The following is a 24,115-nucleotide window of genomic DNA, read 5'->3' on the forward strand; positions in this document are numbered from 1 at the left end:
ATCTGCCATTCTTCCCTAAGTCTCTGGAGAAGAATTTACTGGGTAGCGAAAAATCATCTTCCTATGGGTTAGCAGTGGTTCCCTACGTGGGGTGTACGCCCCACCAGGGGGTAATTTGATTTTCAAATGGGGGGGGGGGGGGGGGGGGGGGGGGGGGGGGCGAATTCGAGACTGTTTAAACCAATTTGAGGGCCTTTCAGGATTCCTCCACGCGAACATATAAGAATTGTATATCCTAACATGGGGCCATGAAGATTTTAGAAGTGATTAAGGGGGCATGGCCAAAAAAAGGTTGGAAACCTTGGGTGAGACAATTTTAGTTTTGTCGCTTAAATAACTCGCTGCTTAAAGTATTGTGGAGTGACGTCATCAGTTCCCAGATATATCCAAGGTATATTTAGGGCAGATGACATTATCATCCAACTTTCAATGTCTTATAATGAACTTTGTAGGTAATTTCCATCCAGGCATTTTTTTTTTTTTTTTTTTTTTTGTTTTTTTTTTTTTTTTTTTTTACCAAAGACTCATTCGAGTTTTCTTTAAATTATGGCATGTCAGGGACTAACCATTTTCCCTCTAAGAATAGTACCATTGTTCCCTGAAAGTATGCCATCACGATACCAGTTTTGCTCAAACAAAAATATCCTGGAAACGCAACGAAACATATTCATGACTCAGAATGACTAGACGGATGAAAGACGAAACCGCAGTCGGTTATCTTAAGTTGCCTTATGTCATCGAAAGACTGGATTGCGTCCTTCACAACTTGGAGGCCGTCCTCCACCCTCCCGAAGAGCCCCTTGATCATCTCGCCTGGATCGTCTCTGGTGCTGATGTAGAACTGCGAAGCCGAGGTTTCTGCCCGCTTCCCCCAGACGCTCCCAGCTCTCCAGGGGTCGCTCTTCTTCTCGTTTTCCATAGGGACAGGGACCAGAGGTGCCCCTCCTTCTCCTGTGTTCCTCGCGTAATCTCCTCCCCTGATGTGCTCCCTGTTTTGACCCTTGCCCCAGGTCTCGAGCAGTTTGGAATTAATGTAGGAAACTTCCTTCATCCCTGAGCACAACAGAGCGAAGTTCTTTGCCCTGGGATTGTCTGGTAGAAGCCTAATGTGAACTCTTCCCAAGACCTTTTCCTTGGACCCGATCTCGAGAAAAGACAGCATCGATTTTTCTTTCAGGGACATCAGCTCTTTATACTGCAATGAGAAATGAGTGCAGTGGTTCATATCTATTTCTTACAGAATCATTCGCTCTAGGATAAATCTCTCTTAATGAAAAATATTACCAAGAAGAGTTTTCCAAAGATTTTTTATATGCATAATGAAAGGGAACCTAAAATATGATATTATGGTATTAACGGTTCCTCAGTTCTTCCAAAAGGAACTTCATGTTGTATACTTTGTTCTATGTTTAAGCTCAAAATCAAATAGTTGTGTTTTACTATCTACAGAAATTACAAAGAAATAACTAACCATAATTATATGAATTGTAGGTAGCAAGAAAACATTATATTTGTCCCAATATGTACATTACAACTAAAAAAACCCGAGTCAAGACAAGTGAAGGCACATACCCCGATGGTGCGGGCATTCTGAGGAGGAAGTTTGTTCAAGAGGCAATGCAAGTAGAGGTGATTCCCCCGATAAGAAATCTTGGCGCAGGAAACCTGACCTCGTCCACGCTGAACAGCAAAGAGCAGCTCTTGTTCTGCTAAGAGTCTTATATCCTCTCCCATCTGCAGCACGATGTCACCCTTTTTAGACAACAAAAAAGTTGAAAATGAGCTTATCTGCGAGCTACTTGAACTCTTCCTTTTATGCCCTTGGGTAACCGTACCCCACAATCGTAATGTACGTTAAGGTCAGGAGCTGAATACACGTACACAGTGACAGCTTCAAATGTAATGATTTTAGTTTTCTGTAAAAGGAAATTATTAACATGACTTTGTCTGTCCGCCCTGAGATCTTAAAAACTACCGAGGCTAGAGGGCTGCAAATTGGTATGTTGATCATCCACCCTCCAATCATCAAACATACCAAATTGCAACCCTCTGGCCTCAGTAGTTCTTTATTTTCATTTAATGTTAACCATGGCACATACGTCTGGCACCGCCGAGTCCAATTCCGAGCGCTGCCTGGTCGTAGCTGAGGGTATTATACTGCAGCGCATCGAGTGTTTCGTACACTGTACAGAAAACGTTCTTGTGCCGAAGCGAAGTTTTCACTCGTTTTATTTTTAGAAAACCTTCGAATACTGAGAGATCCTATATAACTGTACTAAACATCATCTTAACAGGGACTTCACGTTAAGGCGCACAGAGATGCAGCTTAGGCAGTGTTGAGAATTTTGTTCCTTTTTTTTATCTTTTTTTACGTTTATTGCGACTGGCTTAGGTAACGAAGGCTGTCTTGGGTGGGGTGTAATAATCACTGCCGTTGGATATAGATTCTTACTCAACGGAGGGTGAATATAAGACCGTTGAATATTAGAGAAAGAGAGAGAGAGAGAGAGAGAGAGAGAGAGAATAAATGTTATGCACATAGACGCCATATTTCTTTGACCATATATCTTTCACTCATCGAAAAAATGACATTCTTTGTGTTCCTGTGCAATGGTGTGAAACAGCTTAGATAAAGGATGAATGACAATATATTATACTGATATTCTAAGAATATAAACGGCAATTTCAAGGCAAATTGGAACTTTCGCTGGCTAACGGTTATTTTAATGTTTTGCGCTGACACATCTGTTATACAATTACCATAGTTAACAATAAAGCCAGACAAAAAGACTAGTACGTATTTCATGAATTAAATTCATTAACGTTTTGTTTTTTCGAAATCTTCAACATAATTGATGGTCGACTTTCTAGACCAAATCCTCCGACTGTGAGACTCTCATTTATATCCCTAGGCTAAAGACTAGTCAAATTACCCCTGGCAAGTCAGTTTCTGGGCCATATGGCAATTTTCCACCAAATACCTAACTGGATGCACCAGTTTATTTGGAAACTATATTTCAGTACCGATACAGAGTAGTTAAATGTTGTGCTTTCCCAGGTTTTAGGGGACAATGAATCAGAAGAATGGTTTTAAAGATAGTAACTATACTTGTTTTTTTTTTTTTCCATCTGTCTACCCGCCTGTGGTGCCTGCACATAGTAACACTGCGTCCCGGGCTTTAAATAATCACTCTATGTGTAAGTTTTAGGTAAATAAAAGGACATCTGGGTGTACATTTGCAAATGAAAAGTGTTTTAATAATTTACAGTATGCGAATTGCACCGTTAATATTCGAAATAGGATATTGTTATTATTGTTGAATATAACCTGCCTTTAAGGTGTGGTGAATGGAACAGCCAGACGCAGTGGCGGGAAAAGTGCTTCTCTCGCTGTTCACTATTGCAAGATGTTAACTTTACTGGACCACACCTACTCTGCTACTAAGCTACGTGTTACTTCATTACAAGTAAGTATATCAGTATATACTTTTAATTCTTATAAAGTGCGTTTTTGTACTTTTCCTGCCACTGCATCTGGCTGTTCCATTCGCCACCCCGAAAAGGCAGCTTACATTCAACAATAATAACAATATCCTATTTCGAATATTATCGGTGCAATTCGCATACAGTAAATTATTAAAACACTTTTCAGTTGCAAATGTACACCCAGATGTCCTTTTATTTACCTAAAACTTACACATAGCGTAACTATTTAAAGCTTGAGACGCAGTGTTACCATGCACGAGCACCACAGGTGGGTGGATAAATGGAAAAAAACCGAGTATAGTGATAGTCAGCCTCTTACTTACCGTGATCACTTCAGGCAAGTTTAACTTTCTGCAGAATGTAGAACTCCGGAAGACTAAGTTGCCATTTATTTCTTCAGAGTTTATGATTTCGAGAATCAGGTTAACTTTGTCTTTCGTCGATTTGCAGACCTAAATTATGAAAAAGACAATTTTATTTTCAGAGGTGCAAATAAAAGAACAATATTATTTTGATTTTCACACAGGCACGGTCACTTACCATTTTCCGTTCGCTGCATCAGGTTATTGTTAATTTATTGAAAGTTTAACCGTGAATGGTACATAACTTTAGTCTGATGTTCAGACAGACAGACATTGAAATTGAATGGGATGATTACCTTTTCTGCCTTTTTCAATGCATCCTTATTTTCTGGAGGCAAATCATGATTGACCATCCATTCCTCGATCTCATGATGACACACGTCGGCCATCCCAAGAGAATTTGCTGCGTCTCCTGAAGTTTTTGCTTGTTCCAGTTCTTCAGACACAACCTGTAATTCCTTCCGTTTATTTTCCGATTCCAAAATTTGGCTGCGAATTCTATTACTCTCCCTCCCCAGCTCTTGGATGGCCATTTTGTTTAGGTGGACGAGCACCTGGAGCTTGGCCCTTAATTCGCACTCCACAGTCTCGATGGCAGCGTTCAAGTCTTCCTCCAACGGAGTTATCGTGTTCAGTCTGTCTTTCAGCTGACCTTCCCTGTCCTCACAGTCATTCACCAGTTTCTCTGTGGCATCTATGTATTCCTTCGTCATTCGTGCCATCCTCTTCGACATGGGATGGGATCCCTTGCCTCTGTCTGCCGAATCCTGGAACCTCATGAAATCCTCCACGCCATAGTTGATTTTGAAATGCTTAGCTGAGACGCCGCTGACATATTCGCGGCAAATGGGACAAAACGAGGCACCATTGCGGAGCATTGTGTCAATGCAAGAGGTGCAGAGATGATGTGAGCACTGGAGATTTCGTGGTCGACGATCTTCCCCATTGAATTCCTGTTTGCAAACAGGACATTCTCTCGGATTGCGAAAGGTGTCCTGCAAATGAGAGAAACGACGCTATTGACTCACAGAAGGAATACTACTGTCACGGGTAAATGGCAGCAACGCCAACAATAATTAGTCCTAGATCTATCTGCAGGTCTGTACGTTGGTTAAATCATTTTCTAAGCAGAGCCCGCAACGTGAACAGAAGATATCATTGAAATCATCCCAACCACAATAATAAAGACAAACAGCTCCTTATGGCCTGTCCACACCAGCGGGCATGCCCGTCGGGCACTTCCCACTGCTTATATTTTCTATCGCTTATGGAGCAGTATTACCAGACAGTCACATCGTTCTGGCTTCTACTCGGTTGGTCAGTATATTGGAACGAGCTATGGGAACAGTGTTTGCCCGTCGGGCAGTGCCCGCTACTGTGGACAGGGCTTTATAGGAATGTGGAAGGTGTGGTCACCTTCCTTAGAACTGACATGCGAATCTTGCAGGTTTTCTCTTGCAATAATATGATATTAATGTAATAAGAAAGTGAGGAAAATACTTGAATTCACGTGGGCTCGAATATATCTTTTAATAATGGGGCGTGGTACCAGTAACTGAAGAAACTCCTGAAGACATGCACAATGGCACTCATACTAAACATACATATTAGCCTAAAATAGAATTTGGATCATAGCAAAGTATTAGAAGGTGCATATTTGTGACACACTAGTAACAGAAAGAGCATATGTAATATATTCAGGAAAATGTTCACATATAGTTATGTAATATATATGCATATATACATATACATATACATACACACACACACACACACACATATATATATATATATATATATATATATATATATATATATATATATGTATATGTATAATAAATATATATTACATAACCATATGCGATATTTGCATGTCAGTTCTAAGGAAGGTGACCACACCTTCCACATCCCTTTAAAGCCCTGTCCATAGTAGCGGGCACTGCCTGACGGGCAAACATTGTTCCCATAATCCGTTCCACTATACTGACCGACTGAGTGTATGTGTATATATATATATATATATATATATGTAAGTGTTTACATAATAAAAATATGGAATGTTAGTCCATATATATAAAAGTCTAAAACTAAAGAGGTCAACAGATTGCTTGCAGGAATGTGATCAGACTAGAGACGCTAAAGATGACGTATACAATAAGTATGTAAGCTAAGATAACATGCCGCCTCACCTGTAGTTCATTCAATTGTTTTATAACATTAGTCCAAGCTCCCTGCTTGAGACAACTACCCCGACCTATTATTCAAAACGGTTCCCTACGTGATCTGTAGCATGTCTCATTCGATTGGTGTGTTCGTATGAAACTATATCATCTGATAGTATGTTCATATGTTCGAACTACTGTCTGTTCCTTCATAACTTGTAACAGAGATGGTAGACAGGCAGAACAGAGTTAGCTATCGTCATTAGAAGACCTGTACCTCTTTACCTAAGCTTGAATCATGTAGAGGAATAGGATTAGCCATCATCATTGGCAGAAGCGATCAAGCTATCGTCATAGAAGACTTGTACGATCATACCTGATCTTCATCATGTAAAACTTCAGAAGAACTATACTATTTTTATACCTTGTGTTTCTACAAGAACCTCACCGAACCATGAGTTCAACACATCGTCGTAAAGATAATACCGACTTCGTAAGTGATCTACAAAACCCCAGACACTCCATTGAAGATGGAAGTGCAATACCAACCGACTTAGCGTATAGATTATCGCTAGTCTAACATTACCTCATAGGGCGCCTTATCATACAAGGCACAAGCCCTAATATTTGGTGGCCAGCGGACCAGAAGAACTCTACAACGTCCTCCGACTAAGAAAAACAGAATAATAAATCATGAAGTCAAACGACGACGAAAGCAGCAGATTCTTCAAGCAACCTAGTATCATCAATTAGTGAGCGACTTCAGAAAACAACAAGATTCGTCAAGCACTTAGTATCATCGTTAGTGAATAACTTCAAGAAACAAAAACCGACGTGTCCTTTTTGTCCTTAACGGCAAACGGAAACGCTTCGGTCTCTCATTAGAATCATTCAAGAAAACATCGTTAGTGAGCGTTTCCGGCACTGCAAGAAACAAACCGAAACGCGTCTGCAGCATCGGATTTTTAAGGCTCGAATCATCGAAACAACCGCGCACGGGGGAAAACTGAAGCCAAACCAGGTCGTCCGCTAATAGAGAAGGAGGACCAAGGCCGTGTGTCGTTATCGGAAACACCGTGACTTCCCACAAAAAGCAAGCTAAGTACAATTTTTTATTCATTTGGAGTAACTTTGAGTGTTTTCCTTTACAGGTAGAATTTCGTTATTCCTGTGGCTGAAGTTACGAGACATTCTTAAATCTTACTTTTTTACAGAAATTATCTATATCATTGAGATTTCGCTACTGCGAGTTTTTATCTTTGAGTGTCTGTTTCCAGAAGTTCTACTGAAAATATCATAATCATATACTATGTTAATTTTATCATTTTGGGTGATTATTAATCCCTTACGTAACAAATCATATTAAACAGTGAATATGCGTTTACGCAGTGGACGTCTGTATTTATACAGATGCATGGATAGGGTCGTTAAGCACCGTAGTGATTAGAAAAACACACACACAAAAACAAGTGGAACACCCGTACAAATCTAGATAAATTAGAGGTAACGCTATTTTCGGGTCATGACAATAAATGCTCCTTTGCAAGTCCCGATCGCAGTTTTAGCCTTGAGTTTTTTGAGTTATATAAAATATCGAACCTCAATGACTCAACTCAACTTTAAAAATATGGCTGGATTGCAGGAATAACATGTCTGTAAAAAACTTTCATCAGGCTAAATGCGCTGACCAGGATCCCTCACTATTTCAAATTTTAGCAAAGAATGACGTACAAACAGTTAAGATTGAATGCAGTAGAGATAACTCGTCTTAATTAGTAATCGCTCAGTTCCTAATGGTTCGTCATTCATTGCTTTATACGTAACCAGCAACATAATGCTAAAAACACACAATACGTTGCCGATGGTAATAAAGAGAAGGATCCTAATTATTACAAAAAGAAATAGAAACAGTAGCCTGTTCAGAATCAAAAAAAACAAGCAAACTCGGTGACTGTGTCACCTAGTCAAGCGGTCAAGGTCAGTCAAAAACTGCCGAAGTTTTTCAAAGCAAAGCAAATTCCACACAATAAGACGGGACTCTAGCAGTGGGGAAAAAGCGACCGATATCTTTTTTGAATTAAAAAAGGATTTTTTCCTATGAAACACACGACCGTGTAAAGTAATCAGAGCAGGTTTTCGTTTTTTTTAATACGTAAGTTATTATAAGTAGTGGTGGATTAAGCCCAACTGTACGCGCCGTAAAAAATTAGAATATCTTGTTGTTTTATTTCTTTAGTACACGTAATATCTTATATTTACGGACTCACCGTCTGTTGTTCGAACTTCCCTAATGAGAAGTCCGGATAAGCGAGCGTTTACAGATACCTCTATAGTTATAAAAAACATTGATCTGTATCTAGTGTAATTGTAAGATCCATAGGGGTATACAAAATATTATCTTACATCCTGCAAAATAAGGCGTGTTTATCAAAGGAAAATCCTATAAACCTTCAAACATATTAAAATCCGTTTTGAACAAAAATGAGACAGTTAATCAAATAATAACTTATATAAAGGAACTATACATTTGTCTAATAAATCGTAACATTGTTCAATGACCCAACAGAATTCTCCCACAACCACAGTCGCATTTTCTTTGCACGCAAAATCTCGAGAAGCATGCACCCTCGAATGTCTTAGTGCGTGTAAAAAGACTTTTGCTGGGAAATGAAAATTTTGAATCAGTTTCCCGACACTCTGAAATATAACGATTTCCGCGAACAAAGCCCTAAAAGTATACATATCGTGGATACGGAAGTTATAAATATCGCATTTTTATTGTTGCTAATTTTTAAATCACGCCCCCAACCAGTCGTGGATGAATCTCTCTGATAATCTATCTAAAGTAATATCCGTAAAAGTCATTCAAGCAGAGGTGATTCAGCAGAAATTTTTTTTATCTTTTACTGAATACCAGGAAGTTTCTCCACTGGCGAGTGATCTCTGGAAAAAACGGATGTAATTTAAACACAAAAATACGGTCTAAGGACAAAAACATAAATGCTATATACGTACCTTCGTGTAGACTCTCAATGAAATTTCAAAAATAGAGATAAATGACGAAGTTGAAAAATGTTAGTAATAGGAGTCATTAGGAAATCAATAAGCCCATATAATTTTTCCCCTCAAACGTCATGCCATAAAAGATCGGACTTGGCGTATCCTGCGTAGATTTCTGTCGCTTAAACAAGGAAACGACTTCCGATAGTTTCCAGTGCGATGTACCGACGACATCTTATCTCTGTTAGGTTAGAATAAATTTTTTTCACCAACTTGGACTTACTTAAAGGCTTTACCTGATACCATTACCTAAGTGATTGTACCTCATACACCGTTTTTTTTCAGCACACTCAGGGGACATTATCAATTTTTACGTATGCCTCCGGCTTACGTTGCACCCCAATTACAATATAGTGTTTTGGAGATTTTTTAGGGATACCCTACATGCCTATATGGATGATATTGTAATCTTTTCTAATACCTTAGAACAGTTACATTCCACATAAAGTAGAGCTAGTGCTACAGAGACAAAGACAAATAAATCTCAGAGTAAAATATCTAAATGTGAGTTTTGCCAAAAACCGAACATGTTTATCTAGGTTTTATGTGTCTGGTCAAGGTCTTATAAGTAGTCCATGGTAAGGTGTCGGCTACCGCCCGTCAAAAATGACGAAATATTTTGAAAAAAGTCGATTTCTAGTGAATCAACCATCGAATACTCCATGGTCATGGCAACTCACTCTCGAAGTTTCAGAGCAATATATTGATTCTAACTATTTTTCTACAATATTTTGCTAAAATAAGTTATTATTTTGACAATCACACTCTTTATTTCCCTATTATTAGGTTATACAGCGTATAATATATATACAAGGAATTATATACGTATACATATATCATGAATAAAAATAATGTTTAGCAACTCGTCCACTGCTATACGGTAGCGAGTAGGCGATGGGAGCTTTGGGGAAATCAGTGCCTTGAAGGCTATCGTAGCAGACGGTTGTCTGCGTCGTCTGCTCGCGTGACGTTTCTTGTGTTTCGTCTGCTACTGTCACCGTTCATCGGGCGATTTTTTAGATTTATCTGGATTCTCTACACTGCAAATCATTTCTGCAATGCCCAGGAAGAAAGGCTACATCAAGAGGATGGCCGAAGCAGTTGAGAAAGCGAAAGAGGGGTGGAAAAGGAGGCAAACTGGAAGCGTGACGAGCAGTCCAGCCATTTTAACTCCACCACCAACAGCTGATTCCTCCCCACCAGCCATCAACGAGCCATATGGACCGCCACCAACTCGTACCTCCCTCCACCACTGGGTGCCTCCAACACAAACTCTCACCAGTTCAATGCGTAGAAAGATCAGTATTAAAAAAAAAAGAAAAAGAAGGTGTACAATAGCTGCTCTGCTGGAGCATACTAGTCGCCGTGGGATGTGTCAACTTTAAATGCCATTTTCTCAAAAGTTAGTTATTGTCCTTTAAACCACTACTTCTTCGTTAGTTTTTATCCGATTTTCACAATTTCTTTTTCATTGTATTCGTCTTTAAAAGTTCTATAACTTGCTCAGAACCAATCTTTGAAAATGTTTCTCTTTCTTTATTTAAAATTACATTATTTACGTAACAGATTTTTATTACAAATTTAAACGCAAAAATAATAACTTTATCCCCTCTAAAGTACAAATTTTGTTTTGAGGAGATTGTTGACACACTCTTTAGCTATTAAATGAGACTAGGTTTAGCTTCCTATCTCTGATAGTTTTAAAGCAGTGGCAGTTTTTTTGGATGCATACGAAAATGCCCTTTTTTATTTTATTCTTCTTTTTCTATTGCCATTTTGCATTCCACAGATGGGAGGAAGAGTCCAGTGAATCAAGATTTGGCCCTAAAATAAAATTTTCATTAGTTACCATGTGTTTTTTGAACCCCAGTTCATTTTTTTGCCCATGCCCCCCCTTAACGTAAAAGGGGGAGGGGTACAGGCACTTTTGCGCTGTAGTGGGTATTACAATCGTATGTAAATATGTTAACTCTTCATCATGACAGCTCCTTTAACAGATCTTACGAAGAAGAGCGTAGCTTTATTATGGTCTGAAAAGCCATCACAGGCGTTCCCCGATATCTTAAAAGCGGAAAATGCAGCTTACCTAACTTAAAAATCCCTGATTTAAATAAGGATTTTTTTTTTTTTTTTATTGCAACAGACGCCTCAGACCAAGGGGTAAGAGGGTATTACTTAAAATAATATGATAAACATTCTTCCCTATAGCTTTTTATTCACGTAAACTAAAGCCCTCTGAAAGTAATATGCAGTAATAGGCAAGGAAGGGCTAGGTATCTTTAACTCACTAGTACCTTTTAAGTTCATAATCTATGGCTATCCTGATAAAGTCCTTACTGAACATGAGTCCTTTTACCGAGTTTTTTCAAAGGCTTTAATCACAGTCCAAAGGAACTCGGTGACAAATGATCATTCAGGTCTTTGGAGCCAAGATAAGATATCTACCTGGGAAAGCAAATATCATAGCTGACGCATTATCCCGCAATCCCGCACCATACTGCAAAGAACCCATTAATTAGACTAAAAGATATAGAAACATCCGTGCCTATTGTTAAAACCGTATCTAAACAAGAAATTCCTTAACCCAAGAGATGCGAGCATTGAATATCTGGGTTGGAGCGCAGAACTGTTACAAACTGAACAAAGCAAGAGTCAACAGACATAACCAAAACAATAAACACTTTGAACGGAAACCGAGTCAGCAGCAATAAGCAAACAATAAACACTTCGGACGGAAACAGGGTCAGCGGCTAAGCAAAAACAATAAACACTTCGAGCAGAAACCCTAAAGCAAAAGTACATTTAAAGTATGTGTATCAAAATAATGTAATCAAATGTAATATTAAAATGTAGGTCTGTGACGAGGAAAACCCGAAGAACACAGCAGATGACTAACGACCAGGTAGTAGTAATAATCTTTCTCATACCAATCGTCATAAACTGGTTGTATTCCGTCATCCAGGTTCCTCCTTTTTCACAGAAGCCAAATCACTGTTTCTGGCCTACAATGCTTACAGATATAAAAAGCACTTAACTAATTGTAACAGTGTCATGAAAACAAGGGATACACTAAGACACCTGTCAGTTTAGGGGCCTATCCTGTGCCAAATCAATCTTGAAAGAATATACGTAGAATTATTAAAACAGAATTACGAGTCTGACAGAGGGAATAAAAACACTTCTTAGTGTTAATAGTTCCTTGACACGTTATATAGAATTAATAGCACTAAAAACAAACACCGCAATTGAGTGCGTACGAATATTTATGAGTGCTAAATCAGTAAATATGGAATTCAACACATAATAATCTGTGACTCGGGTGGTGTAAATCATAATAAATCTCCTTAACACGTGGTGTGAATTCCTTTCCATTTAAGAAAAACCATATATATTTTTATCACCCAGAGTCAATCGGTTTTTTGGTAGAAATAACGGATAATTAAATAGGAAGTGTCAAGTCTTACGAGTTACAACTCTGATATTGGATCCGACCGGATTATAGCGGTTCTCTCGGGGGTTTAAATACCTTTATCATTTATATCTTGTATCTATAGAATTGATGCCGCAAGTAGCCTTATACGGTACGCCGCTAGAACACTTTTCCACATATTCAAGCCAACCATTAATTTATCAAATATATATAAAAAAATATATAAATAAATAAATATAAAAAAATAAAATAAATATGGATACAAGTGGAGTCAATATAATACACTCCGTAAGAAGTCGGAAGGGTTACAAATTATAATAAAAAAGGAATCACGATAAAATCAATAAGCAAACGTAACCATAGATAATTTAAATATCCAAATATATTGCGTAAAGATTTGAACTCTAACTTAACGCTTTAGTAATGACAAATAAGCTAAAAGTTCAAACACATATCCAAAATCTACTGACATATTGTCTGTCCCGGTGATTTATATTCGTAGTCAATGAAAAAAAAAATTAAATAAATAAATAAATAAATAAACTAATAATAAATAAAATAAATAAAATAAAATAAAAGAGATTTTAAAGTCAGGAAGTCTAGAAGTGAAAATGTTATCTATGGAATAATCCTATATGAATCTTATACAGGGCTAATAATATATATAGAATTGTATGGAAACCTTTTTCATATAGTTTGAATAAGGAATATTTATTTAACATAATGCCAACATGAAACTAATATTGTTCAATTTTGGTACTGTTGTTTTTTTTTTCAGACATTCTTCTCATGCGGGTGGAGAATTAAAACACTAAAATATCATTTGAAAATACTAAAGTCGTATCTCTTACAGCAAGTAACGTAACTCTTAGCTGGCTGAGAGCAAGATCTCCTGCCAAGTGACGACGTCATCATTGCCGTATCAGCATTTGTTCCTTTTAACCTCAATAATCTGCTTACACAGGCTTCATCTGTGTGTCGTCTCTGCTTGCAAAAGCAGATTGACTGGAGAAAGGAATGCTTAGTTCATGAACTTCACATGTGGTTCATAGGTCACATGACAGGCACATAACATATTCTTATCCGTGTGTGTAATGCAATTAGTTAAGGACTTGTAATCATTTTAAAATTAATGAACAATATAAGCAAATAGAATTTCTATAACAACAAAATGAATTAATTTTTTTTTTCTGAACCTCATAGACATTTAGAAGTATCAAGATATGTATATATGAAATATTTACTTTGCAACATTAGCCTATTACAATTCAAGTAAAACATTCATGGGAAAATGGTCCACATTTTCTTGAAAAACCCAAAGTTTATATAGAATTAGTTACATAGTGGGTTTTTCGTTGCATCTCCTACCTATTAATAATGTTTTAATAGTTAACCTCAGAAGATGCGCACGAGAAAATTGAATATGAAAACTTTTGTTAGGGCACATAGAATCATGATTAATCTTCTCTTTGACTCTTATGTTGCCTGGCAATCTTACAATTAAGCTCCGCTTTCCACTTCTTTGTCTAGTAACTTTACTACCAGTAATATCGAATTTTCTTTGGGATTCGTATTGAATATCTTTTTGTATTTTTTATAATTATGGATATTTTTACAGTCCTCATAGACCTGGATAGGTTCACTCATTGTTAATGCCATGGATAAAAAGTTGTACAGCGGACTCTTCTGAAATTCCAAAACATATCAGCGAATTCATGTGGGTTAAGTCTGGTCTAAATGGCTTTCTCCCTCCCCTGTATTTGGATGTCGTCTGAATTTACTTTGCCCTTGTGACAAGTATAATTTCACTTGCTAGGCTGATTAATGGAACCTGGTTACAGTATCCTGCAGTACGAGAGTTTCACATCGCAACTTCAAAAAATCTTCGTCGCAGCGGACGACTACAGTCAAGTAACAACCGCCTACAATGTGAAAGGAATTTCATGGACTTCTTCGACCGACACCAGTATCTCGTCGTTAATCTCGTTTTAATGCGGAATGCTCCAGCGGCTGTCGGAATTCGACTACAAAAAGGGACATACTTCCGACAATTACGACCCGAAGGATATTCAACTCTACTTTGCTGGCGAAGGACTCGTGCTGGGATGATCTATTCATCGCGAACGGAATCGTGTAGCTTAGGATGCAGAGAATAAGTATGAGCGCAAAATAGAACGTTGGACCCGCCCAGGCAAATTTTCTTTTTCCCCTTGTTTTAACCATTAGGAAAAGGCCGTTTTCAATTGGCTAAAGGTGGTTGTCTGGAACTGTGTAATGGACGAAAAGTTGTTCGAAAGTTAGTTAAAAGTGAAGTAGTATAAACCTCGGATGTATCCTATATATATAAAAGTATCATGTATCCTATATATAATATCAGTATCTATATAATAATTGATCATAAAATAACGAGTTGAAATATATCTTTGCGTGTACGCAATAGGAATCTCTTATATAAATGATCATAAATAACAGAATCTAAATATATCTTGCGTGTACGCAATAGGAATCTATTTAAAGTGCACATATATTAATCTAATTATATGAATCCATATACATGTATAAACAAATCAGGTAGCCTATAATCAATCTGTTACCTTATATCTTACCATTATCTGCAGTTATTTATGAGTTAATATATGAATTAATGATCAGATATATAACATTTAGCATAAAAATCAACGAATCAATCAGCATAAACATTAATAACTTTATCAATTCATATATGAAATTTTTTATCAGTTAAAATATGATTTTTATCATGTTAATCTTCATTCTATGCAATTATCAGAGTACATTAGTATTTTCTGTAGCATAAGTATCTTAAAGAGATGAAGTGAAAAACTGTATCATTATATATCATGTGATCACTATTATTTACCAATATCATTGTTTTATATTTTATTACTTGAATCAATTCAGTCATGTACACCATGAATTTTTATATTATATATATATATATATATATATATATATTCACATAGTGTCTGTATCACACTCCTATAAGTCAAATGCAAGTCAAGTTTGAGTAATATTCAGTAGTTGTTTTGGTAGCTGACCGAGCTAATGTAAGTGTTTACATAATAAAAATATGGAATGTTAGTCCATATATATAAAAGTCTAAAACTAAAGAGGTCAACCAGATTGCTTGCAGGAATGTGATCAGACTAGAGACGCTAAAGATGACGTATAACAATAAGTATGTAAGCTAAGATTACATGCCGTCACCTGTAGTCATTCAATTGTTTATAAACATTAGTCCAAGCTCCCTGCTTGAGACAACTACCCCGACCATATTATTCAAACGGCCTACGTGATCTGTAGCGTGTCTCATTCGATTGTGTGTTCGTATGAAACTATGTCATCTGATAGTATGTTCATATGTTTCGAACTACTGTTTGTTCCTTCCATAACTTGTAACAGAGATGGTAGACAGGCAGAACAGAGTTAGCTATCGTCATTAGAAGACCTGTACTCTTTACCTAAGCTTTTATCATGTAGAGGAATAGGATTAGCCATCATCATTGGCAGAAGCGATCAAGCTATCGTCATAGAAGACTTGTACGATCATACCTGATCTTCATCATGTAAAACTTCAGAAGAATATACTATTTTTATACCTTGTGTTTTCTACAAGAACCTCACCGAACCATGAGTTCAACACATCGTCGTAAAGATAATACCGACTTCGTAAGTGATCTACAAAACCCCAGACACTCCATTGAAGATGGAAGTGCAATACCAACCGACTTAGCGTATAGATTATCGCTAGTCTAACATTACCTCATAGGGCGCCTTATCATACAAGGCACAAGCCCTAATATATATATATATATATATATATAGATATATATATATATATATATTATATATATATATATATATATATATATATATAATAAAAGGAGCCCATAAAAACACCAAAATATAGAGAGAAAATACTATATTTCAGAGGCTGCTGTTTCTCTCTTCAGATAAATGAAAGAGAAAAGTTACAGAAAAGGTTTCAGACATCCATCCACAGTTAAGACACTTTAACCTTCTTTAATCCACATAAGCGTTGCTTGAATGAAAACTTTATCATTGACATCTGAATCCCAAGCGCCCTTTGAGATGTTCATTACCTGTCTCTGTTTAAACAAGGTCGATTCTATCTTTTGGCTCTCGTACCGACAGTTGCTGCTATAAATTATACATGACAAATTCCAGTTTATTCTGTGGTTATGTTCATTTATATGGTTGAAAATAGCCGAGTTCTGTTGTCTGTACCTGACCATTTATGTTGATTTAATCTCTGGGGAAGTGATTTCTCTGTAAAACCAATGTAAGATTGGTCACAGTCCAGGCATGGGATTTCGTAAATGCCTGTGTCCTTGGGGGATGTCTTTTGTTGGACGTTAATCAGGGATTTGGCTAAGGTGTTTTGGTAAATGCAAAAGGATTAGATTTTCCGAGAGTCTGGGTTACCGTCTTAATCATGTCCAGGTGTGGAATTTTATTTTCATTGTTGGGTATCTCTCCGGTCTTGTCTTGAGGGGGTCGGTAGAAAATTATGTTTGCTTTGTGAATTGCTTTTTCAGTTATATGGTCAGGATACCTTAAAGACAAAAGATGCTTGCGAACTAGTTCAAATTCTTTTTCCAGGAAATCTGGGGAACAAATTCGTAAGACTTAAGAATAGGTTACTGGCTACGCCTCTCTTGATAGGAATGTTGTGATAGCTAAAGTAGTGAATGCATGAAAGTGAGAACGCTGGTTGTATAATATGGTAAATTTGTATTCTGTCGTGTCTCTAATTATTAAAACATCAAGAAAAGGAATTTTGTTGTCTGTTTCCCATTCAACTTTAAATTTGATGCTGGGCACTAATGTTTTTAATTCTGAAAGGAATTAATTGAAATTGCCCCATTTACTATCCCAAAATGTTAGAATTTTTCTCCCAGTCACATTAAACATTCAGAAGATTTTTGTCACAAATTCAGAGAAGCACATATACCCTTCACAACATAAAACATTTAAGCCTTGACGTAGATTCCCTATTCACAAAAGTACCAGTACAGGATGTTCTTCAGTTTTTGAAGGAAAAATTAGCCTCCTATTCAGATAATTTCCCATTGGCACTTGACAAAATAATAAAGTTAGTTGAATTATGTGTATCTAATAACATATTTTCATTCGGGAACTCATTCTATAAGCAAAAATTCGGGTGTAGTATGGGTTGTCCTTTAAGTCCTGTTTTAGCCAATCTATACATGGAATACTTTGAAACTACAGTAATAAATTCAATAAAACCCAAAAACATCCTGCGGATGAGATATGTAGATGATATTCTAACATTTTGGGATAAGAGATGCAGCAATTTCAATAAATTCCTTTCAAAATTAAGTGCATTAGTGCCAAGCATCATATTTAAAGTTGAATGGGAAAAGGACAAAAAAGATTCCTTTTCTTAATGTTTTAATAATCAGAGACGCGACAGAATACAAATTTACCATGTATAGAAAACCAAAGTTCTCACTTTCATACATTCACTACTTTAGATATCACGACATTCCTATCGAGATAGGCGTAGCCAGCAACCTATTCTTAAGAGCCTTACGAATTTGTTCCCCAGATTTCCTGGAAAAAGAATTTGAGCTAATTCACAAGCATCTTTCGTCTTTAAGGTATCCTGACCATATAACTTTAAAAGCAATTCACAAAGCAAATGTAAATTTTTACCGACCCCCTCAAAACAAGACCGGAGAGATACCCAACAATGAAAATAAAATTCCACACCTGGACATGATTAAGACGGTGACCCAGACTCTCGGAAAATCTAACCCTTTTGCATTTACTTACCTAAACACCTTAGCCAAATACCTGATTAACGTCCAACAAAAGACATCCTCCAAGGACACAGGCGTTTACGAAATCCCATGACTGGACTGAGACCAATCTTACATCGGCTTTACAGGAAAATCACTTCCCCAGAGATTAATACAACATAAATGGTCAGTTAGGTATGGACAACAGAACTCAGCTATTTTCAACCATAAAATGAACATAACCACAGCATAAACTGGAATTTGTCACATATAAAGTTTTCATTCAACCAATGATTAAGAGGATTAAAGAAGTATTATCAGTGGAAGTGATCAAAATTGGGTTAACTATGGATGGATGTCTTGGTATAAATACCACCTTTTCTGTAACTTTTCTCATTCATCTACCTGAAGAGAGAGACAGTAGTCTCCGAAATATAGTATTTTCTCTCTATATTTGGGAGTTTTTATGAGCTCCTTTTGTTAGATGGAATTCTGTTGCAAAAGAAGATTTTTACCAGTCACACACACACACACACACACACACACACACATATATATATATATATATATATATATATATATATATATATATATATATATATATATAGTACATTTTCCTCCATGAATTACATATATTAGAGTGCTCCATCAGGTATGAGAGATCTTTGTTACTCATTGCAAGCTTTCCAAATTCATCTATGCTCTTCGAACAGGCAGCACTATACATATAATTTACAAGTATGATAGTAATTCACATAAGCACTTCGAACGGGCAGTACTATACTACATAGTATATTTATAGTAAGAATGCTATTTATATATGTACTTCGAACTGACAGTGCTGTAAACATTTGTTAAAAGTATGCTATTTATATATTCACTTCGAACAGGCAGTATTATACATATATGTTAAGTATGATATTCATACAAATGCATGTCGAACAGTCAGTACAATCAGTATAGTCACCCAATTGACATTCCTCGTTCGTTTTCTTCTTGAGACGCACGTATGCCTACGTTTTCTTTCGATGCACTGATAAATCATAATCAGGACCAGGATCCTGATCAGGACAGATATCAGCGGTTAAATATCGTTAAATCACTATCTACAGACAAGGAAAAATCACGTAGATATGGTTACTAATGCATGTACTCAAATTTCTTCTTCCTGGCCTTGTTGGTAGGAATGATGAACAACTGACGCCGCGACGCGAAGTATTTACGCAACTGAGACGAGCCAACAGTAATTTACGAATGTCCGATCGTAGATTGTACTACTTTGCAAATACTTAAAATCGTGTTCATGATAATACCGATTTGTGTGTCCTGTAACACAACTGAACCAGGATATATTGTATCTATGCGACTCTGTCTAGGTATGAGTGTGGTAAAGGCTGCTGCATTTTAAGTTTATTATTTATTATTATTATTATTATTATTATTATTATTATTATTATTATTATTATTATTATCGTTCAGCTACAGTAGGAGTTCTATATGAAATATGAGATTATCTAGGAACTTCAGGTTTGCATTGTTACTTGTAACGGACGTTTTCATTCATTCTTAGTCTTAATCATTTCCATGATCAGTTTCGTTAACAGTAAGGAAACACAACCATAACAATTCAGTGCTTGATCAATAGAATATAGGATAAACCACAAGATGGTAAGGATTATAATTATACTTGTCATCTAACATTCAAGGACTGAGATTCCTTAAAGTTTAACGGCAGGGGCAAAATTAAGGCCTCAAAAATTATTACAAACTAATTTTGTTTTAATAATACTATCTTACCTATTCATTAATTTTATTTTATTTTTATTTTTTTATTTATTCATTATTAATTTTTTTTTTATAATCGGGATTTCTTCTTTCTGTATTTCACGTTAGTTCCTTTTAATTCTTATCCCTGACACCATATTCTTTTGGAAGATTGAATTTCAAGTCATTGGCCCCTGTGGGCTTCTTCCATATAAATTGGTTTCATCTACTGAATAATAATAATAATAATAATAATAATAATAATAATAATAATAATAATAATAATAATAATAATAATAATTAATCAAAAGTAAAGACGGGGGAATAAAATTAATCAAAAAGGGAAAATGCTCCTGCCTGGAAGTAAACTGTTGATGAGAAATGACAAGAATAATTTATTGTTGATGAACTCTTTTGTGCCAAATACGAAGAGATGGAGGCGTAATGAAAAAGAAAGAAAGAAAAAAAAATCCTGTCAGCTGATGAGCACAAGCCAAGAGATGGATGACAGTATTCGGAAGTGGTTGGGTTGTCCAAGAAGAGAGAGGACAGAAGGTTAATATAAAGTTTGTATAAATCAACAGTCTGGAAGCAGGAAGACCGGGAGACCCAGAAAGCACTGACCGACCGACCGACCGAAAGGGGTACGAGATGTGCTGGAACAAATGAGTCTCAGTATAACCAGGTAGAGTGACATCGTCTCTGAATAGAGACGAGTGGTGAAATGTCCGTACGAGACGCTTTTGCTAACGAGTTTCTGTATAAAACATGCAAGGCGGCTAAAGCTCTGTCTACAAAGCTGTGACTGCCACTACGCTTTTATAAACATCTTTTTTTACGAGCAAAAAACTACGTTAATAATTAATGAGGACGTGTCAGGCTGCCTTCACGTGTTCAGAGCATCAAATGAAACGATAGGAAATAAATGTTTAGTGTTCTTGAATCGAAGATAAGTTAGAGCCAGAAATCTTATCAAAGCTTAACGATAACATCAACAGAGGCTAAAACGTTCGAGCTGCCGCCGATCGCTGGCAATGAAGACAGAGTTCGTAAGATTCTGTGACTAAGCTACAGTTTCGGCCAGAAAATTCCTTTCCTAGAGTTCTCATCTCAGACAGTTGAAAAGTTATTTTTTGACGAGAATGCCTCACTTAACAATGTAAACAAGAATCGCCCCAAAAATATGACAAATTTTAAATCAATTCGTATATATATCATAACTGACAAACTTGATGTCTCAACTTAGGGATAAATTCTCCGGCTGTGGCGCTAGAGAATTGATCCTTACGTGTTGGGTACTACACGAACAAACAGCGATGAAAGAAATGGTTGACACCGAAAAGCTGAACACGTCACAAACGAACAACATTGCTGCAAAAGATGGTTCTCACCCCCAAAGGTCCCACAAAAACCGGTTCGTCTTCCAGGGAGTCTTCCGTCTTCAATATATAGTAAGTAAGGAGAGCCACCACCACCACCTCAATGAATGTCACCATCTCTGTCACTACGCGTGCACCTAATGTCACAAAACAATACATATTATATAATCTCACTTTGAGCCATTTCGAGATTGATAAAATGTCAAATGAACAGCTATGGTCAAAACATGGATGTCAAAATGCATAAACAGCTCGCTAGCGCTGGTTCACAAGCGGACTTATAACTGATGTTTTGCTATGTAACCGAGATATTTCTTAATAGTTCGTGTTTTTGGTGAACCCAGCACCTTAGTGAGATTTCCTTTCCTATATATATATATATAGTATATATATATATAGTATTTTTATATATATATATATATATATATATATATGCATGCATGCAATAACGTATATGCTGGTTTTACAATAAACCACCAACCAAATCATTAACACCTCAGTTACACGGGTCAAACTAACCAGTGTCCATCACCCAAACATCTTGATGAAAGGAAGCTTTCTAAATATTTTGCCAGAATTCGAACAAAAATCTTGTAGTCAGCGCTATGCCAACGCACTTCATTTACCAATGCATATACATATCGTATTGAACAACGTAACATTTTTGTAACACAACTTTAGAATTTTCCAGAGAAGCAAAATATCTATTTTGAGTTACTCAATTTCCTTTGCGCAAACCAAACCGATATCTTTACGCTGCTTATATTGGGTATGTTCACTGTCATTTTCTAATTGAATTTTACTTTAGTAACTTCCCATCTTTTTCCCGATCTTTCTGAATACTATAAATTATATATATTATATATATTATATTATATATACATATATATATAATATATGTATATATTATATAATATATTATATATATATATATATATAATATATAATGAGAAAATCCTCTCAAATATTCAAATTCAGCGAAATAATTGCATTTCAACCAAAACTGATATATCAATTAAACACCAACTACTTCCTCAGTGACATACCATATTAAGTGTTCAACCCGAATCTGCACTTAGTGGTCCGTGGATCCACAAGCTTGTGTTGATAGGCAATCGGTCTATCACCTCCGCGTTTTATATGACCCCGAAATATTGATAGTCAACGTATCGTTTATTGATAAACATTTACGATAAGCAAATCGTTGGTCTTAGAGTCATATTGTTGACTTTGTTTTAGTTTTATCGATATAAGTTTGGAAAAATATTATTAAATTCAAGTGAAAGCATGTTAATGTAACGCACCTTTTAATTTTCACACCAATTTAAACGAAGTGTCTTACCGAGAAGATAACGCTTACGAAATATGTTTTCCCGATAACTACCTATTGGACAAGTTTTGTACGGCGATACGCGTCCACATCTTTGCTGTGTACAAACTTTCCGTTAAAGTGACTACAAATTACATCTCTGATTGGTACAAAGGATAATGATATCATGATGAAATCCTTAATCATGCAAGGAGATAAAGCCTTCTTTGCAAATCTCTCCTGACAAAGAAGTTGAAATATCTCACTAGGATTTCTCGAGAAGATCAAAGTATATCGCCAAAGTTCATATAAAATAAGTCTTGAAATTACTAAAAGGAGAATAAGGACCCATCAATTCTGGCGGCATTCGAGTGCCTGTTGTAATAAGCAGCACCTCAGTGTAGGATACGACAGAGGGAGCTGTCCCCCTTTTGTAGCCAGAGCGTCCAGTCACTAGCTATATACACCTGCCCCCCTCCTGCAACCCCTTTCGTTCCTTTACTTCCCTGCTTTCATATTCTTTTTTCTTCCGTCTTGCTTTCCATCCCTCTCCTAACATTTGATTCATAGTGCAACTGTTCGAGGTTTTCCTGCGTTGCACATTCAAAAACCCCTTTCCTGTCAATATCCGTTTCAGCTCTGAATGAACTTCATTGGTTCCTCATGCTTGGCCTTTGCCTAAATTCTATACTATTCAGTTCAGTTCAGTTCTATACCTAGGTTTTTCTTTGTATAAGCTGCCCGCTCTTGCTCCAGTGCGATGTCCTGAATGGCCCTCCTGAATGAGGGGCCATTTGATTTTTGATCAAGTGACTTAATTCCAAAAGAATCCGGCCATCCCAAAATAATACGCACGCCTTGACATTGGACACGTGGTGCGTGTATTCATCTATTTTATTGGTTCCGATGATTTAGATTTCAATCATTCAATGTTACTTATGATTTTTATGAGCGACGTTTATATCCACCTATCTCGATCTAGTTTTGCGCGAAGGCCAAAGGCTTTGTCGCTGTGATACCAGGTTATTGCAGACCGACAAAAGGTCGTAGACGACTCAGGCAGAATTTAAGAGAGTTTATGGCCAACATTTAACACGTTGATTTATTACCCCATGTATTTTCGCTTTCCTTGGTAAGAACCCATAATTTACCTCAACTGTTGGGCATGATTCAAAGCGACGTGAAAAGAAGAGTTTTTTACGCCTTTCCTTACAGAACTGGCAGAGACATGCGTAGGCACAAAAAGGCAGTGCGATCGTATATGCCAAACTTGTTTGGAATACGAATGTAGTTCATTCTGTAAATTTTCCTGGAGATTTTTGGCAACAGAAACTTTATAGCGCCAAGGTTGCCTACTTT

General features: G+C 36.6%; 3 protein-coding genes across 4 annotated transcripts in view; 1 reads left to right on the forward strand and 2 right to left on the reverse strand.

Moving 5' to 3' along the window:
- The window catches only part of LOC135199117 (uncharacterized), a gene marked incomplete at its 5' end in the record, with an annotated part of 413,213 nt that overhangs the window by 84,283 nt on the left and 304,815 nt on the right, over nt 1-24,115 (forward strand). The window lies entirely within an intron of this gene.
- The window catches only part of LOC135199560 (uncharacterized), a 371,126-nt gene that overhangs the window by 30,211 nt on the left and 316,800 nt on the right, over nt 1-24,115 (reverse strand). The gene's annotated exons all lie outside the window — the stretch shown is intronic.
- On the reverse strand, nt 139-22,516 carry LOC135199556 (uncharacterized). Of its 2 annotated transcripts, XM_064227713.1 has the most exons (6): nt 22,494-22,512; nt 21,460-21,584; nt 4,145-4,843; nt 3,810-3,938; nt 1,573-1,752; nt 139-1,195 (listed from the first exon to the last, which is right to left on the reverse strand). In XM_064227713.1, exons 2-6 carry the CDS (start codon nt 21,562-21,564, stop codon nt 668-670), a joined length of 1,641 nt encoding a protein of 546 aa, XP_064083783.1. In that variant the 5' UTR covers nt 21,565-21,584; nt 22,494-22,512; the 3' UTR covers nt 139-667. The 2 variants fall into 2 exon arrangements, with proteins under 2 accessions (XP_064083783.1, XP_064083784.1); XM_064227714.1 differs by lacking the exon at nt 21,460-21,584 and having other exon boundaries at nt 22,494-22,516.

This window comes from Macrobrachium nipponense, chromosome 25, assembly GCF_015104395.2.
Source record: "Macrobrachium nipponense isolate FS-2020 chromosome 25, ASM1510439v2, whole genome shotgun sequence".
In the NCBI taxonomy this organism is placed as follows: domain Eukaryota; kingdom Metazoa; phylum Arthropoda; class Malacostraca; order Decapoda; family Palaemonidae; genus Macrobrachium; species Macrobrachium nipponense.